Source organism: Micropterus dolomieu, linkage group LG22 (genome assembly GCF_021292245.1).
Source record: "Micropterus dolomieu isolate WLL.071019.BEF.003 ecotype Adirondacks linkage group LG22, ASM2129224v1, whole genome shotgun sequence".
Taxonomy (NCBI): Eukaryota; Metazoa; Chordata; class Actinopteri; order Centrarchiformes; family Centrarchidae; genus Micropterus; species Micropterus dolomieu.
Window position 1 is genome coordinate 490,957 of NC_060171.1, and position 15,565 is coordinate 506,521.

At 43.5% G+C, this 15,565-nt stretch overlaps 1 protein-coding gene across 6 annotated transcripts in view; it reads left to right on the forward strand.

Moving 5' to 3' along the window:
* LOC123961153 (nuclear factor of activated T-cells, cytoplasmic 3-like) overlaps positions 1 to 15,565 on the forward strand; it is a 43,028-nt gene that overhangs the window by 6,553 nt on the left and 20,910 nt on the right. For all 6 annotated transcript variants that reach the window (XR_006822669.1, XR_006822670.1, XR_006822668.1 and 3 more), the window contains exons 2-9: positions 1,150 to 1,810; positions 2,555 to 2,953; positions 3,572 to 3,734; positions 5,680 to 5,879; positions 8,449 to 8,621; positions 8,928 to 9,068; positions 9,168 to 9,223; positions 13,151 to 13,943. Coding sequence is in view for 3 of the 6 variants with exons in the window: in XM_046036284.1 (XP_045892240.1) it covers positions 1,150 to 1,810; positions 2,555 to 2,953; positions 3,572 to 3,734; positions 5,680 to 5,879; positions 8,449 to 8,621; positions 8,928 to 9,068; positions 9,168 to 9,223; positions 13,151 to 13,943 (2,586 nt within the window). In the remaining 3 variants the exon portion in view is untranslated. The remainder of the gene's footprint in view (positions 1 to 1,149; positions 1,811 to 2,554; positions 2,954 to 3,571; positions 3,735 to 5,679; positions 5,880 to 8,448; positions 8,622 to 8,927; positions 9,069 to 9,167; positions 9,224 to 13,150; positions 13,944 to 15,565) is intronic.

Genomic DNA, 15,565 nt, shown 5'->3' on the forward strand with positions numbered 1-15,565 from the left:
AATGATGCTTTTTCTGGGGTGTTGATGAGTTTAAGTACATTTGAGAGACGCTCCTGGTGTGTGGGCTTCACTTGAAAACAATGGGTGTGGGAAGAGTGTCACTCACTGCTGCTGTGCGTTGCTCTTAAGTCTGTTAAATAAAGATGTCTGTCCTCATTGTCCGAGGTGACGTCTCGTCTTGTCCGACCAAAAGTCCAAACCCCAAAGACGTTCAGTTTACAGCCATTTAAAGCTGAGATGAGCTGAAAAAATCCTCACATTTGTTAAGCGATACCTAGCAGATATTTTGGCTTGTTCAGTGTCCTTAACAACAGATTATCAAAATTGTTGGATTATTTTCTTCAAGTTTTCAGAGCATAAAGAATTTTCTCTTGTAGGACAATACCTTTCTGAACGGATCTTAATTTGTTGGACCTACAATTTTAAAAACTGCAGAAACAGAAAAGCAGAAAATCGTTATTAATAAAGAAACCATTGCTACAGTACTGATGAACTGCTGACTGGTAATTTCAGCAGGATTAGTCATTGTGGTGTGTGATGCACAAACACTGAACTCCAGAACCAAATGAGAAGAAATTTTACATGAAAGAAGTAGTTCGTTCTAAGGGGACGTGCCTTGAAAACCTGTGGGTCGCTTAAGTCCAGCTCGGACCAGTCAGTTTAGTGTGTGCTGCCGGTTCACCTCCAGGCCGCCGAGGTGCCCCCGAACAAGGCACCAAACCGCTAACTGTTCATGTGGGCATCCTATGAGGCAGCCTACTCGCTCCAAACATCGTGTGTTTCAGGCCTGTGTGCGTAAGGTAGAGGTAAGGTGAAAGTATGCTTCCTTCTTATTCAGACCATAAGAACAGAGCAGCAGAGTGGAGAAACGGCACAATGAAAAGGGCGTTTCTTTGTGGTGCCCTGAACAATAGCCACACATGTAGTAAACTGTCCTGCATCTGCTTTTTGAAAATAGTGTCTGTAAAACACTGTGGGGAAACTGCGATGTGTGTTCTGTGTCGACCGTTTTGAATGTCTGCCGGTGATACATGAATGGTAACTGTCGGGTGCGGCCCTGAAACCGCTGCCAATAACAAACTAACTTATTTGCCATGCAAATGATCTCCCGTCTGATTTACATGTCTGTTTACCTCTTTCACCTCGCAGGTCCAGATCTCAATGTGAGGACACCTCCAGCCTCCACACAGGCTCTGACCGAGCAGCCCATCTTCCAGGAGCTGCAGAGTCACCCTTTATGCTTCTCCACTGCAGACGGGTACCAATGCCAGGGGCCCCAGTACGGGGCCCAGGGGAACCCCAGAGCCTTTGACTGCCCGAGTATCCAGATCACCTCCATCGCACCTAATAATCATGTTGACCCAGGCAGTAGCCAGGGTGCTTTGGCGGCGGGCGGGGCAGAGGGGGGTTACCCCGATGTGTCCTGGTCCAGAGGCCAGCTCTACCTGCCCCTGGACCCCTGCTACCGCGATACGGCGCTCTGCCCGAGCCCCTGCAGCAGCCTGTCCTCCAGGAGCTGGATGTCCGACCTGTCCTCCTGCGAGTCCTTCTCCCACGTCTACGATGACGTGGAGGGGGAACTGAGCGACGCCGCCCGCCTCGCCCTCGGGTCCCCCCTCGGGTCACCTGTAGGGTCCCCGGGCTGCGGGGGCGGGGCATTCGGGGTGGAGCTGTGGCAGCAGATGTACCAGCATCCTCAGGCCTTCAGCCCGGCGCTGTCGCCTCATCAGTCGCCCCGTCAGTCGCCGTGCCACTCCCCTCGCACCAGTGTCACAGAGGAGAGCTGGCTGCACCGCCGGCCCACCTCCAGGTACACGAGTAACTTTATTTATTTAAGCACTGAGACAAAGAGAGAGCTGAGAAAAAGGAACATTCGTTGCTAAACCGCCTGCCAAAAGCATCATTTCTGTGGGTTTATCTCTACTAACTTCTCTCTAAACGCCGACTGTCCAGCTGCTGAAATCCAGATAAGAGACAGAAGATTAAAATGTTGAGCAGTAAGCTTAGTGAGCAGCAGGAAGTGCTTTGCTGACCTTTTTTTCTCTGGTTTTTCTCTCTCGGGCTGCACACAGACATCACTGGACCAGACTGCCAACAATTAACAAATTTAATACAAACTATTACAGGAGTCTTAAACAAACATCAGATATTTGGAATATCTCAGGTTAAGTAGATCATATTTCTGTAGTTACAAGATTTAAATGAGGGAACGGCTGTGCGGCTTGAACAGTAGAGCTTTGTAGGTAAAAATAATGAGATGATTTTAGTATTACGATGATGTTTAATTACACAGAGATCAATGATGAGCAGGAAATGTATGAAGTGATGAACAGGGGTAACTGCTGAGGTGACTGTGGGGCGGTCTGACAGATTATCTCCATAATCAAGTGCAGACAGAAACGTTGACTGAACAAATGTTTTGGTTTAGAAAAGACTTTTAATTATCTACAGAAAGGCTAGTTTGATTTTTAATCTTTGGGAGAATTTGAATTTTGAATTAATTCAGCATTAACGCCGGTTAAAACCCTGCTAATCCCAGCCTCCCCTCTCTCAGGCCGTCATCCAGACCGACCTCCCCCTGCGGGAAGAGACGCCACGCCAGTGCCGACCCCCAGGCCCGCTCGCCGTCCCCTCACCACTCCCCCAGCCCCACACCGGGCGCCTCTCCACGAGGCAGCGTGACGGACGACACCTGGGCGGGAAGCCCCGCCGGCGCCCTGGGATCCCTTCTGATGTCCGGCTACCAGGAACTGGACGTCCCCTCCAAGACCAGGAGGACGTCGGGGAGCCAGCTGGGGCTCGTGACCGGTCAGGGAGACCCCGGGCTGGAGACCTTCCTGGATTCCCCCGGGGAGGAGGGACGTGAACAGGACGGCCTGGCCGAGCTCTTCCTTCAGGTTCCCTCCCACTTCAGCTGGAACAAACCCAAACCTGGAAACCCTCCTCTCTTCAGGTTGGCTTCATTTCACACAACTTACTCGGATTTTTAAATGTCTACTTCTCGGAAAATTAGGCAGCTTTTGTTTGCTTACTTTTAACATGTAAAATTAACAACAACAATTAATTGAAATGCTTTAACAAGTAGTCAATTAATGGATTTACAGAAAGAAATACAGTATAAGGACATTTAGGAAGATTCTCTACCTCTGTAATATAAATATCCTTCATCTGAACTTAGCTCTAAATAACACATTTTATCTTGTTTGTTTAAATCTTATTAAAAGAAAGTCGGCCTTTTCACTCTTTTTATTTCACAGTTTCTGTTTGCAGTATGGTGTTTTATAGTGTTTATTAGCTTTAGATGTGTTGCTTGGTGTAATTATGAACTTTGGACAAATCCAGACTAGCTGTTCCCCCCGTTTCCTTTCTTTAAGCTAAGCTAAGCTAACCCGCTTCAAGCAGTTGCTTCGAGTGATATCAGAAAGCGCATAAGCATATTTCCCAAATTGCCCAGCTATCTAACTCTAGTGAATGATGCGAACATGAACAAATGTTGGAAACCCTTCAGAAATTCTCTACTTTAGGATGAGTGTTTGGTGTCAGACAGTATCTGATCATGATGTGTCCCCAGGTCCTCATCGCCCCCTCCTCTGGACTGGCCCCTGCCCAGCCAGTTTAACCAGTGTGAGCTGAAGCTGGAGGTCCAGCCCAGATCCTACCACAGGGCGCATTACGAGACGGAGGGCAGCAGAGGGTCCATTAAGGCGGCTACTGTAGGACATCCTGTCATCAAGGTGCGTCCTCACTTTTAACTGAGGAACACGCTCAGTTTGACTTCAGTTATCTCTGACACAGCTTCATACTCCCACCCGTAGTCTTAGGACATGAGGTCAGAGGCCGTTTGTGGTTCCCCAAACTCATTTTAAGATCAGAGTTACTTAAATGCTGTCAATTCTTTTAAAAGGCAATTAAAGACTCTTAAATCAAACAGGCTTTTAGTGAGAGGAGAAGGGTTTTATGACTATAATTTATTTTTATGTAAAGCAATTTTTATCTGTGAAAGGTTCTCCATAAATAAACTTTACTTATTTACTTGCTTCAGCCTGATTTGGACCAGGGTCTTTGTCAAGTTTCAAGATATTGATTATCTGCGTAAAATTTGACCATTCGCTTGACTAAGCCTTAATTTGTTTTCTGTCTCCTGTCAGGAGTTTTAATTAATATCAATTAATCAAACAATATTAATATAAATATCAGAATAATGTAAATGTATCATATTAGCAGAAAGCGATTAGCAGAAAATTAACTCACAGCAATTTAGATAATCAACATATTGTTAAAATTATTTGTCAAGAAAATGCACCAAACATTGTATGGTTTCAGAACGTGAGGACTTTGTAATGGGTTTTGGGTTGAGACTGTCTTCCCCCTTTGGCTTTTCACTATTTTCAGACATTTTATAGATTCAACAATTCATTGATTAAATGGAAGAGCTCTGAGTTGTGTCTCTGTTATCAGAATGCAGAAGGCATGTAAGCAGGTAAACCTTTCTCAGACTTCATTCAGACTCTCACAGAGTCACACAGTGAGCGCCTGAGGTTGTGTTTCGCTGATGTTGTGGGTGCAGCAGCCTCGTGGATCCTCGTGGATCCTCATGGATCAGAGAACAGAGGCAGTGCCGAGGCAAGTAAAGCTCCATGAAGGCCTCGTTTGTAACGGACACCAGCAGGGCTATTCTGGGTGTCACATTCTACAGGCCACTGCTGAAGCCAGATGAGCTTCCTGCCGCAAGAAGTGTAAAAACTCACAGTGCTGCTGGGTCACACAGGAAACAGAAAAAAAATCTGCAGTCATCAGCTCAGGGGGAAGAAGGTTTTGTCTGAAATCCACTAAAGACTGCAGAACTCTCTCGGATCAGAGCACACCTTTTATTTTACTGCTATAGGAATACATTTGTTTTTGTGTCTTTTATTATTTAGCATGTTTAATCCATTTATTTTCTTCTCAATTTCCATAACTTGTTATATTTACTTTTATTTATTGTCATTGTACAAACCCATATTTCTGGGTCTTCTGAGGAGATCAGGTAGCAAGTAAATGTGAGCATTTCTTCAAGTAAAAATATCTTTCCTTACAAATGATACAGGAACTCCTGACATTAACAAGGTGTCAACATCAAATAAGACTGGCGGTTTATGACAGTTTATGAAAGTTTGCCTTTTTACTTATAGTTATTGCGCCATCATCAAGATGGTGAAACCAAAACTCAAAAGTGGTATCTAAAGTATAATAGTTCAATAAAAGTTGTCTCTTGTAATATACAGTGTATGCATATATATATACACACATCTATATCTATATATAAAATATATATATGTATACATTTTATAATATTGCACCTACATTAGACTAACCAGCATAGACGATTCAAAGGAGATGTTTGATATATTGCGAAACATGCTCATTTGCTCTCTTGGTGAGAGTGAGATCAGAAGATTGAGATCAACCACATGTGTGTGTGTGTGTTAAGTACAGAGCAGGTGTCAGTTTGTGATTAGCTTAGCATAAAGGCTGTTAACCGCCAGCCTGTATCTTTCCGAAGTTAAGAATACACAGTCTAACAACTCTAAAGCCTGCAAACATGCAACATATTATTTGTATGGCCGACCGTTCCCAGGTGTTTTTACACGTGGGGACGGAGGGTGCTCATCAGATATGTCTTTGAATTTGTGTCTTCAGTTGACCGGATACAGCGAACAGCCGGTCAGCCTGCTGTTATTCATCGGCACTGCAGACGACCGCTACCTTCGCCCTCATTCCTTCTACCAAGTCCACCGGGTGACGGGGAAGATGGTTACCACCAGCTGCCAGGAGAAAATCGTGAGTGGCACCAAAGTCCTGGAGATCCCCCTGCTTCCAGAAAACAACATGTCCGCCAGGTAACAGCGAGAACAGCATCAGACCTAGTTTTAGAGTTAGTTTGTAAAGAGGTGGTATTCTGCTCATTTTCAGGTTCATCATCTTATTTAGAGGTTGCATCAGAACAGGTTTACATGCTGCAGCTCCTCTTTTCAGCCTGTGTTGAAGGCTTCGTTTTAGCTATGGAGTGATACATCTTGTCTCTAAATGATCTTTGTTGGCCGACCGGCTCGGCAACACGGACTGGAGCGAGAGTTTCAGAGCGGCGAGTTATTAATCTGTATCCATAAAGTTTTAACTGAGCTCTGTCTCTACATCACAGGAACAACTTTCTGTCCACTGACTGCCTGGAGGGTAGCTAGTGTTTGGAAGGGAGAGGAGAGCTGTGTGCTGCAGCTCGCTGTTTCTGAGGGCGTGTCGGAGTAGCCGCTCGGCGAGCGTTATATGAGGCGCGTTTAGCTTGAAAGCATGAAAGGGAAGCGGCTGGACTACAAACGAGCTGTTTTCAGTTCAGAGCAGAGTTTTCTGTGGGAGATGGGAACTCACGTTGGGCTGGACTTTGGGCTTTTTCACTTTGTAAACCTGTTACATGCACAAAAAAGGTTTATAACTCAATAAAAGAGAGGGAAAAAGGCAAAAAGCAGAACACCACCTCTTTCAGACATTAAAATCAGGGTTACTCTGAACTCTAAATCCATGTTGTCAGAGCAGCCCAACTCAAATGTAATGGTTGTAGTAGCAGCAGTATTAGTAGACGTAGTAGTAGCAGTAGATACAGTAATAGTAATATACAGCGAGGCCGTTTTTTGTTTAGGGTGTTTGAACACAGTGTGTTCAAGTGTTAACTCTCTAGGGCCGGATTACTAATGACATTCTTAAAATTCCAGTGCAGCCCACGTTTCATGACTATAACGCTACTTTCTGCTCCACTGAACATTAGCATTAACATGCCTGATGGATGGACTTGTCCCAGTCTGGTTTTCAATACGTTATCAGTAGTAATGTTCTTTTTCAGTTCTATGCAGATGACACGACGCTCTATTAATGATGAAGGCTGATGGCAGCAAAATCATAATAAGACGATTACTCAACTTATAGAACTTTGAAAATTGAATGTTTCATTTAAACAATTTTTATATATGCATTGCCCCAAAAATCCCAAATAGCCGATGAAATAAGACGTTGTAGTCCAACATTATTAACTTTAAACATAATCTTAGTGGCAAGAGAATGATAGAAATGCAGTGTTTGTCTAGGTTGGCGGGTGGATAGTCCTGCGAGGCGCTCCATTTGTGGGCGGGCTTAGCAGGTGACAGGTGAACTACTGACTTAGCGACAATTCAACCGTGATATGTTCTGTCAGGAGATGCAGTGACTTAAGCCAATGGTGAATAGTAACAGTATAAAGCTTAAATACTATGAAATCTGTGTTACTATGAGCTAAGGCTGGACGATATGGCCAAAAATGTCGATATCAATAATTATCACGAAACGAATGAAATCATTATTTCTTTTGAGTTTAAAGGCTGATTTTTGCTCTTGAGTGTAAGTTGAAGAAACCTGATGGTTAATTGTGGTTTAAACTTTTCTTCATGGTCAACATTCGAGGAACATTCAAAACAATTATGATAAAATCTTAACGAGTAAAATTAAGTAAAAGCTTTTTACAGTTCTTTTTCCTCAACAAAAAAAACATCTTAATAAAAAATGAGGTCCTAATTCGTGTATGAATCAAGTGAATAAAATAAAACATTTATTGAATATTTATTGAACATTTTGTTATATTTTTATATATATATTTGGTAATTATTGTTAATGTTTTATTTTCCAGCCCTACGATGAGCAGAGGAACAGGAACAGTGTAAAAGGTCATAGGCTTTAGCTAATAATCTTGACTAACAAGTTATAGCAGTGATAACCCGTCATCTTGGCATGAGCTGAACTTAAAAATGCCTCAGCCTGGCTGAGAGGGAGTTTGGGTGTTTAGGGAGGGGCAAGAGGCCGCATTTATAACAAAACCAGAGCCAGAGCCTCATTGCGAAACAGAATGCCGCACAATAAACGTTTTATCTCGATTATCATCTTATTTAAAAAATCGCTGGAAGCCAAAATTGTTATTGAAAATAATCATTGATTAATTGTGCAACCCTACCAATAGTGTCATCATCATGGTAACAGTAGTAATTTTAGTAGTAGTTTTAATAGCCATGTTTCTTGGTAGATTACCAACCATCAATGAAAGGAACCGTCTGCAGGAAACATTGTAAAGCCCCGATTTTTCACATGCCTATTTTTTAGGTACATTTTGCTTTCATTTGCCAAAATATTGGACCATTTAACATGCATGCCAATCAACTAATGAGATGTTTGACAGCCTGCCTTCCTTAGTTTACACGCTTCTTCTGTGTGTCTAGTTTTACCTATTTGTCTTCTTTTTCCTCATGTTTCAAAGCTTACGTGCACAGTACATTTGCGTGACCGCCCTCTGAAGTCGAGTGAAATACGGATCGCCTCACAGGACAGATACCTTTAAAGTAGTAGAAAATGCATTACGATTAACAGCATGCCTTTTGGTTTTCCTTTCCACAGCATTGACTGTGCCGGCATCTTGAAGCTGCGTAACGCCGACATCGAGCTGAAGAAAGGAGAGACGGACATCGGGCGTAAAAACACGAGGGTGCGAGTTGTGTTCAGGGCCGCCGTCCCTCAGCCGGACGGCCGGATGCTGTGGCTGCAAACGGCATCTATTCCTGTGGAGTGCTGTGAGTCACCTTTAATGTCATACATCACATTTACATCTGATTATGTTCTTCAAGGTGACTTCCAGTGAGGTCAACAGTACATTACATTCAACAAAAGGCCAGACACATCATTTCAAAAGCAGATAATAGTTGAACAAGCAGAGGAAGAAGCTCAGGGGATGTGAGGTATTTCTACATACAGATGATAATCAGTGAAGATTTTTCTTGTCTCTGTCTCTAAGGAAATGTGATTATGCTGTAGTCATGTAACACGGAGAAACCACCGATATATTTAAATACCAAAACAAAAGTGTGTTGTGTTTTCAGCCCAGCGCTCGGGCCAGGAGCTTCCCCAGGTGGAGAGCTTCAGTCCAGCCAGCTGCTCTGTGGACGGAGGAGAGGAGCTGCTCGTCACCGGATCCAACATCTCAGCACAGTCCAGGGTTGTTTTCATGGAGAAAGGGCCCGGTAAGATCTATTTACATTCATTTACTCTTACAGCAGATCTAGTTCATTATTTAAACAGCCTGAATGACACAGTTTAACTAACACGTTTTGTCCTCTCAGATGGAAGGTCACTGTGGGAAACGGACGCCAGAGTTGTACCGGAAAAAAGCAGCAAAGTAAGTAGAAATATTATTTTTAAAAAACCGTGAAAATACATTTTTTAATGGTGGTATTTATAGTGATTCCTGTGACAAAATTTGGATTGTGGAGCAGGAATAATATAGAGAAGAAATAAAAAAGGAATAAGAGAAAAATGCAACAGATTTGAAATAACTATTAATTCTAAAAGCGAGAACACAGGCCATGAGAATCAAAACGCTAATGATGATTTCAAAACTTGCTACTAAATGTAAATGCTCCGTACTTGTATAGCGCCTTTCTAGTCTTTTTGACCACTCAAAGCGCTTTTTACACTACATCTGCATTCACCAGTCACACACATTCATACACTGAGCCTAAGTGCTCAAACGGAAACTAACATTCACACTCACTCATACACTGGTGGAACAGCCGCCAGGGGCAAATCGGGGTTCAGAATCTTGCCCAAGGACACTTCGACACGCAACCAGGGGGAGCCAGGGATTGAACCGCCGACCTTCCGATTAACGGCCAACCCGCTCTACCTCCTGAGCCACAGCCGCCCCAATCACTCTGCAGTGATTACCTTCGGTGTCAGTCCAACTACAGGATACTGATTTTGAACTAAAGTTTTGCAGTACTGCAAATTATCAGTCCACCATCTTTCACTTAGTTACTCATTCTGTTTGTGCTAACGTGTAGAAAAGCACTTTCTTCAGAGGAGGTGTGGGAGATAAAAAGCTCAGCTGCCCATCGTGTGTGTGTTTGTAACATTGTTGGACGTAATTAGAGCCGAACCTCTTTTATACAGCGGCCTGCTCACAGGAGATGTTGTTATAAATACTTTTAACCAGAAGTTCCTAAAATGTTTGGCTTGTAACCCCGTACAAAAAAAAGGCAGTGTCTTCTGGAATCTCCCCGTCACGTTTCAGATATCTATAACGTTCTTTGTCTTCTGACTTTCTTATGATTGGCCGGCAGTTCAATTCAATTGGCATCAATGTTTAGGTTAAACTAAGTTTACCTTTTATAATCTAACACAACAAGAAAACATACAATCATGACCGTTCAGTTTAAAAATGACAAGTTACAACAACAAAAATGACAAATACAGATAGAATGTAAACTACAAACAAGAACATGTAACTGAGTGCAACAGCTGGCTGAGAGACGAACTGTCCCTCAGGTTGGGACACAGGGACACATACATGGCAGCAAGGTTTGCCGTATGTCCTTCTCCTAGGATTGAAGTTCTTTGAAAGCTGGAATTAATAGATGGTATTTCTCCAAATATTGCTCTCTTATGCTTCTGTTTTTATCACATTTGAGGAGGAAGTAGAAGTTTCTGTCGCACAGTGTTCACATACACAGACCTGTTGTCTCCCTGTTTCAACAGAGAGATATTCAGCCGTTTCATAATCTCCCTGCGGGGCCAGATAACAATCTAGTTTGTGTTGGCATGTTTTTTGTCTCTTCCTGGTAATGTTTCAAAGAGGTAACAGTGCTGGTTTGAGAAAGGTGTGTGTGTGACATGTTGCAGGATCTGTTATTCTAAAGACTAGCTTGCATAAGAGACTCTTTTCAGGGCTCAGTTTTTGGGTTTTGAGAGCCTTGAATTGGAGGGAGTCTCGGGGACTTGATCTGAGGTGCAGCAGAGGGTATCTATCATCAGTGGAAACCGCCCTAATTCTACCCTACCTGCATTTGTTGGAGAATGTTTGGGAATAATTCTGCAGAATTATTCCCAAACTTCACTTCTATAGAGCGCAATCGGCTTAATAACACTGCCAGATATTTTACACCAGATTTTAATTGGGGTATTTATGCTATAGAATTTATAGACATTTTCTTTTAGTGCATTCACTGCCAGACAGAAGTTCCCTGCCGCTGTGATTTGAAGGCCCAGGCAGGTGGAGTTCATTGTGTGATCTAGGGTGCTGTTTGTTTTCTTGACTGAAAGATTATGATCTGAGTTTACTGCCAGGGTGAAATTCTGGCAGTGTTGTTCCAGGAGGTCTCGCTGCTACTACAGCTCACGTTCACGTGCACTGGGCGTGCGTGTGCTGGTAGTTGCATTAGATTCGGCAGAAGATAAAAGTATTCGGTTACTACAGACAAACACAAAATACCCATGGTGAAGAACCACAGCAGAGATTTATTTGCACGAACCGATACGAGGTAGAACATTTTCTGAAAGTAACACGGGAGGACAAAGAGACTGTGGCGGCGGGAAACTGACTGGGAGTCGTCGTAAAGCAAATACAGCGACGTGCACAGTACGTGCACAGGTGTAATTTACACAGTAGAAAATATTTTAATAAAAACACCAAAACTAGCATTGTGTTTCTGCTTTGCATGACTGATCAGAGCCATCAGGAAGCCAAACGTCTGCACTACGGGGTCAGCAGCGTTTTCGAATTCGCCTTTTTAGTCTGGACAGGAGGTGCAAACGTAGCAAAAGTAGACTGCGAAGCAAGCGCCCACGAAAACATTCTCCTCGGAGACAATAAAGTTTATCTTGGATCTTAGAGAAGATCTTGTCTTCACTGATCTCACTTCTTGTCAATGTCAGTTATGTGTTGGTTCTTAAACCGAAGTCGAGGATCTGAATGTGTATTTCACGGCTGTCAGTGGGAGGGTGACGCTGCTGCTCGGTGTGCAGATAAGCAACTGTTTGCCAACACATCCGACAAGGTGATGTCCGAGTGGAGTCTTTGTCAGCGTGCTGTGGACTCAAAAACGGATTATTGCTGCTTTACCACAGTGACTTCAAGTGAAATGCTTCTTTATAATGTGATGTTCTGTTATGCAATGAGCATTCCAGATCAAATATCCACCTCGCAGGGTCCATCTCACAGAAATTCGCGCTACTTTTTGGGGGCATTTAAACTTCACTTAAGATGGCGATGAGGATTCCCCCGAGAGGAAGTACAAACAGGAAGTCAACGAGAGCTTGCTAAAACCACGAGTCTGAGTCTGAGTGTGTCTGAGGCCATGACATCACTGAATATAGTAAATTTGTAGTAAATTTTGTTACTTGGATGTGAATGTGGCTCTTTTCATTACATTTAAGGGCCAACGTGATCAAAGTGTATTTCTGCTCAGATTTCTTTTCTTCAGATTTGGCAAATTTTGGCATGCCACAAAAGGCAAGACAGGTTTATCTGTACAGCACATTTCAATTCAAAGTTCTTCACATAAAACAGAAAAGCAAAAAAGGGAAATTGAAAAAATAAAACACACATTATAAAAACAGGATAAAAGAGGACAGTAAAAGTTAACAATCTACAGCTTTAATTTAATTAAAGGCAGAAAAGTCTTCAGTCTTAATTTAAAAGAACTGACAGTTTCAGCAGACCTGCAGTTATCTGGGAGTTTGTTCCAGATATACGGAGCATAATAACTGAACGCTGCTTCTCCTTGTTTAGTTTTGACTCTGGGGACAGAAAGCAGACCTGATCCCAGACGACCTGAGAGGTCTGGATGGTTCATAACGAAGCAGAAATGTATTTTGGCCCTAAACCATTCAGTGCTTTATAAACTAACAGCAGGATTTTGAAATCAATTCTTTGACATACAGGAAGCCAATGTAAAGACCTCAGAACTGGACTGATGTGATCCACCTTTTTGGTCTTGGTGAGGACTCGAGTAGCAGCGTTCTGAATCAGCTGCAGCTGTCTGGATTTCTTAGGGTAAAGAAGCCACTGTCATTCAGGCCAAAGCTAGAAAACCCGCAAGTGTTTGCAGAGTTGGAAACAGCCTTTAGATTCAGCCACGAGCCTGAAGGTGTGACTTTGGGGGTCAGTTTAATAAAAGGCCCGCAGTGTACCGTGGTCTCTGCCGACCCAGTGGCTCAAATGGATTCATTTCAAAGATCACGGCTGTGATAAATACAGACTGTGTTTCTGAGACTGGTTTTTGGGTTTCTGTAGTTTCCTTCATGTCTCTGTGTCTCTGTCTTTCAGTCCAGCATCGTGGTGGAGGTTCCTCCTTACAATAAGAAGACCACGGATCCGGTTCAAGTCCAGTTTTACGTCTCAAACGGGAGGAAAAGAAGAAGTCTAACACAGAACTTCACCTACCTGCCTGCAGTCCGACGTCACCTCCCTGCTGAGGTCAAACAGGAGCGCTGGGAGGCGGACCACAATCCACCTGGCTTCAGTCCGGCCTCCTGCCAGGTGCCCTCCCATGACCAAGTACTCGGCCCAGACGTGGTTTATTATGATTCCTGTGACGTCCCGGTGCATCGCGGTCCTCCTTCCCAGAACGTGCCTCGTCTTCATCACCCCCCTCCCTCCTCTGTCCCCCTGCAGACCCCCTCAATGTTTCCTCCCACGTCCTCAATCCCTCTTCACACCTCCGCCTCGCAGGCCTCCTCTGTCCCCCATCAGATCTTGATTCCTCTTCAGGCCTCTTCTGTCCCCCATCAGACCTTCACCATCCCGCCTCAGACCTCCTCCCTCCCTCCCCAGACCGCCTCAGTCTCTCCACAGATCTCTCCTCAAATCTCCGCGATGCCTCCCCAGGCTTCTTCGGCGCCCCTTCAGACCTTCACCATCCCCCGTTCCACATCCTCTGGTGGACCTCAGAGGGAACACTTTCCATCTCAGAGTTCCTCAAGAGCCTTTGTGACCCCTGCTGACCCCCAGAAGGACACTCTGCTCTCTAGCCCAGGAGAGGCGCAGAGCATCAAGCAGGAGCCTGAAGACCAGCCAAATCTGGGATCCCTGGGCCTCCAGGAGATCACTCTGGATGATGGTAGGAGGCTGGACACATTTATTAATTAACAATCCCCTGTAGGCTTGAAACGTGGATCTGAAAAGTTTGTAGCTTCCTTCTCATGGAGGGCAGGAGCTGTAATCAGCTTGGATTATAATAAGATATAAATAAAAATATAGCTAGAAAAACCACAAAGCAGGTGCCCCCATGTTCACAGAAAGGGGCATAGATCCCCTGAATGTCAAGCTACTCTCCTCCTCTATGGCTGAAACAAGCCTTTAATGTGGTCACAGGATTAAAACTAGACCCTTTACAGTCCACATCAACCCTGGTCCAGACCAGTCAGCCCGGTCTGTCCGTATTGGTCTTGTTATCAGTGATGGAAGCCACTTTTCTTCTGCCACAGCAAAACACTGTGGGTTCTGCAGATGCGTGTATAGGTTTTTAGCTTTTCTGCCTTTTCCCCTTGATCACACATGGAATAATAAGTTGAGTCGTGCCCGTCTGACACCTTCCACTAGAGTTGAGTCTTAAATCAATGACTACTAAGTAATTCAAAATGTTTTCACATCAACTTCATATTCTCAAACTGCACTAACAATATTATTGTCAGTGTGGATTTATATCAGTTTGCCCTTTTTTGACAATCGACAGTGACGAGATACACAGGAAAGCGAGGTGAAGTCTCATTCTGCAGCGTTATCAGTGTTATCGCCCCATCAGATGTGATGGGGGAGGAGCAGGTTTCCTGTCAGCACAGCAAAGATTTGGTGATTTCTGATCTAGGGCTGCATCAAAGGACTTGATTTCAATTTGACTTGTTAAGCACATACTGTAAAATACTATAATAATAAATACAACACGACAGTCATATGGAGCCAGGAACAGTGCTTACTGGGCAATTTTATTTATTTATACATTTATTTAAAAGCACACGGCACATCTTAATGAACACAACAGCTTTTTAGCAATGTAAATATGCCAGAATTAGCCCGAAGGACAGTTTCCATCTGTCGTCCCCGGCAGGTCGTCTCAAGGTACAAAAATAACACAAGTTTCCAAACACTGTAGTGAAGCGCTGCATCTAGTGCGGGACCACACAACAGGGTGAGAGGGAAGGTGCCCCACTAAAGTGCAAAATTATCAGTGTTTCCCAGAGGATTCTGTCAGACTATGGTGGGGGGACATGGACCCTCTAGGGGGGGTCCGGGAGGCATGGCCTTTTTTAAGTTAAGTGCATTTATTTGGTGCGCTTTAAAAGCAAAATAAAGAGTCTAGATCTATGAAGAACTTTGTTGTGCCCTAGTAAACAATTTCATCATAAACACACTGTATAGATATAAATGGTGATGAAACGGCAAAAAAGTCAACTTTATTTAATGTAATTTAATTATTTAAAGTTTCTCCAGCAACCCTAAATCAAAGAGTTTCCCTAACATTTTATTTTACTTTTAATGGACACATGTAACATGTTAAATACTTCCTGTGAATATAATCCCATTAATCTTATTTTCATCCTGTATACGTTGTGTTAACACCTTATTTTGAAAACCGGACTTTGTCACGTGTGTATCCTCGTGCAACATTCACCAACTCCGACACAATTTGATAAATCATATTGTATTTTGTATTCGTATTGCGTACAATTAAGACTTAGAAGC